Source organism: Ursus americanus, chromosome 1, assembly GCF_024610735.1.
Source record: "Ursus americanus isolate L20-20 chromosome 1, mUrsAme1.1.p, whole genome shotgun sequence".
NCBI classification, from domain to species: domain Eukaryota; kingdom Metazoa; phylum Chordata; class Mammalia; order Carnivora; family Ursidae; genus Ursus; species Ursus americanus.
In genome coordinates this window covers 49,886,648-49,889,486 of record NC_142127.1, presented here as the reverse complement: position 1 = coordinate 49,889,486, position 2,839 = coordinate 49,886,648, and the positions used below count along the sequence as shown (strand labels likewise).

The following is a 2,839-nucleotide window of genomic DNA, read 5'->3' as shown; positions in this document are numbered from 1 at the left end:
CCGAGCCAGCGCTGGGCAAGAAGCCGAGCGGGTAGAGAGGCGGAGAGAGGATGCGGCCGGCGGCAGCTGTCCCGAGCAGTGCACGGTGATCGCCTCCCCCGGAGGAGGAGTTGCCCAGACCGTTGCCACATTTCTTGTTTTCCTCCCCACCCTCTCTCACCCCCCGTAATTACATTGGCTGCCGGAGGGGACAGGGAGAGACGGAGGAGGCGCCTCGCTTCCCCCCTAGCGCCCGCCACCCCTGCTCTTTCCCGTCCCGGGCCAGGATGACTGGAGTCTTTGACAGTCTGGTGGCTGATATGCACTCAACCCAGATCACGGCCTCCAGCACGTACCACCAGCACCAGCAGCCCCCAAGCGGCGGCGGCGCTGGCCCCGGCGGCAGCAACGGCAGCAGCCTCCACAAGCCCCAGGAGTCGCCCACGCTCCCGGTGTCCACAGCTACCGACAGCAGCTACTACACCAACCAGCAGCACCCGGCGGGCGGCGGCGGCGGCAGTGGGGGCTCGCCCTACGCGCACATGGGTTCCTACCAGTACCACGCCAGCGGCCTCAACAACGTCCCTTATTCCGCCAAGAGCGGCTACGACCTGGGCTACACCGCCGCCTACACCTCCTACGCACCCTACGGGACCAGTTCTTCCCCGGCCAACAACGAACCTGGTATGCACAAGGCTGGCGTCAAGGGGGACAAGTCAGTCTAGTTACTGGGATGGGTGGGATAAAATTGTTTGGGGCGGGGATCCATCCGGAACCCTTGCCGTTTACACTGTCTGCTCCCTGCCCGCCCTGCGCCTTTTACCTTTCTCAACCACCAATCTGCCGAGGGTCACTGGGTACGTCCCTCGGTGCTCGGCTGGTGGGACCGGTTGGCTTTGGGGGGCTGAGGAGGCGCGCGGTGCATGCTTCACGGTAACCTCATTTCCTTACCACCTGCTCCTCCTTTCTCTCCGGTTGGCTCCTTCTTCCCATTCCCGGAGAATCCAGCTCCCGGGTTCGATGGCGGCGCGAGTCCGCACTTAGCGAAGTTCCCTCTGAGCGCCCCGCTGCGTCTCGGAGAACCCGCTTCCCGGCTCAGGCCAAGTCCCACGCCAGGCCCTTACGCCCAGCGGGAACTGTTTGGGGCCCCCTGATTGCGCTGTTCTCACGATTGCTTTGCGTTGCAGAGAAAGAGGACCTCGAGCCTGAAATTCGGATAGTGAATGGGAAGCCAAAGAAAGTCCGGAAACCCCGCACCATCTACTCCAGTTTCCAGCTGGCGGCCCTTCAGAGGCGTTTCCAAAAGACTCAGTACCTGGCACTCCCCGAGCGAGCGGAGCTGGCGGCGTCTCTGGGCCTCACCCAGACTCAGGTGAGTCTCCCGGCCTGGAGGGGAAGAGGAGCGCGCTGGCCCGGGATAGCTGGAAAGCAGGCGGGGTCAGGACGACGTTTTAAAAAGTATTTTTAAAGTAATTTAAAGGATTACGAGGCCCGCGCCTTGGGGGGCCTAAACTTCTACGCCTGAAGCTGAAATCCCCCAGGGCGCCGCCGCGTGTGAGAAAACGAAAGGACCGGGGTGGGCAGAAATCCGCTTCCACATAGGCTTTCCGCGCGATACTGATTAAGCGGGTAAAATAATTGGCCCTCCTGACCCTCTCCCGCTGTCACGATCACCACGGTGCACCCACACCAGCTGTCTCCGACTTTCTGAGATTACCTCCCAGTAGAGTGGAAGCCGGCCCAGCCTCCAAGGCCTCGCCACGTGATCCGCTTACCTGCCCAGCGTGCTTTCTACCCCTCCTCCCCTCCCCTGCCCCAGATCCAGGTTCTTCCACTAACGCTTGGGTCCCTTTTCCACAAAGGTCAAAATCTGGTTCCAGAACCGCCGGTCCAAGTTCAAGAAGATGTGGAAAAGCGGTGAGATCCCTTCGGAACAGCACCCCGGGGCCAGCACCTCGCCACCTTGTGCTTCGCCGCCGGTGTCGGCGCCGGCCTCCTGGGACTTCAGCGCGCCGCAGCGGATGGGGAGCGGCGGCGGCCCGGGCAGCGGCGGCAGCGGCGCGGGCAGCTCGGGCTCCAGCCCGAGCAGCGCGGCCTCGGCTTTCCTGGGCAACTACCCGTGGTACCACCAGGCCTCGGGCCCTGCCTCACACCTGCAGGCCGCCGCGCCGCTGCTGCACCCAACGCAGACCCCGCAGCCGCACCACCACCACCACCACCACCAGCACCACCAGCACCACCACCACCATGGCGGCGGGGGCGCCCCGGTGAGCGCGGGGACGATTTTCTAACCCGAGGGAGACTACGCCAGAGACTGAGAGAGCAGAGACCGGTGATCCTCAGTGCTCGCCCCAAGAGCCAAAGGGTCCCTCCAACCGGCCCGCAGACGCCTCCCACCCTCAGGGAGGAGCGGCCCGTGATGGCCTGCCACGGGCCCTGCTCCCTCGCGCGGCCACCGAGCGGCCAGGAACTGGAAGGTTCTTGGAGGCACCCCCTCCCCCCCGCCCTCGGCAGGGCCGCCTGCCTTGGACGCCTTGGCCGCCTGAGCCCCGCCTCGGACATGCCTCCCCTCCCCTCCGCGCCCCGCGAGGCGGTCGGGCGCCTTCCTCGCCGCGGGCCATGAGCTGAGTCCAGGGAGGGACGCCTCCCCCGCCCGCGAGCCTTCCTGGGTGCTCTGAGGCTCCTTTCTCCGTGCCCACCCCCAGGCCCAGCTCCAGTCGGCTGGGCTGATTGACCTCCCCGGCCTGCGCGCCCTCCCCCACACGCCCCCGTGACCCCGGCGGCCCGCCGCTTTTTTTCTGCCCTGCTGTCTCCAGCCTTTGGAGCCCCACTCTACCCCGCCTTAGATCTCCCCCAGGAA

General features: G+C 65.6%; 1 protein-coding gene across 1 annotated transcript; it reads left to right on the top strand.

Moving 5' to 3' along the window:
• The first annotated feature begins 266 nt into the window (after positions 1–266).
• Positions 267–2,438, top strand: DLX2 (distal-less homeobox 2). The gene is made up of 3 exons (XM_045783366.2): positions 267–663; positions 1,167–1,351; positions 1,842–2,438. Exons 1-3 carry the CDS (start codon positions 267–269, stop codon positions 2,268–2,270), a joined length of 1,011 nt encoding a protein of 336 aa, XP_045639322.2. The 3' UTR covers positions 2,271–2,438.
• The last annotated feature ends 401 nt before the right edge of the window (positions 2,439–2,839 follow it).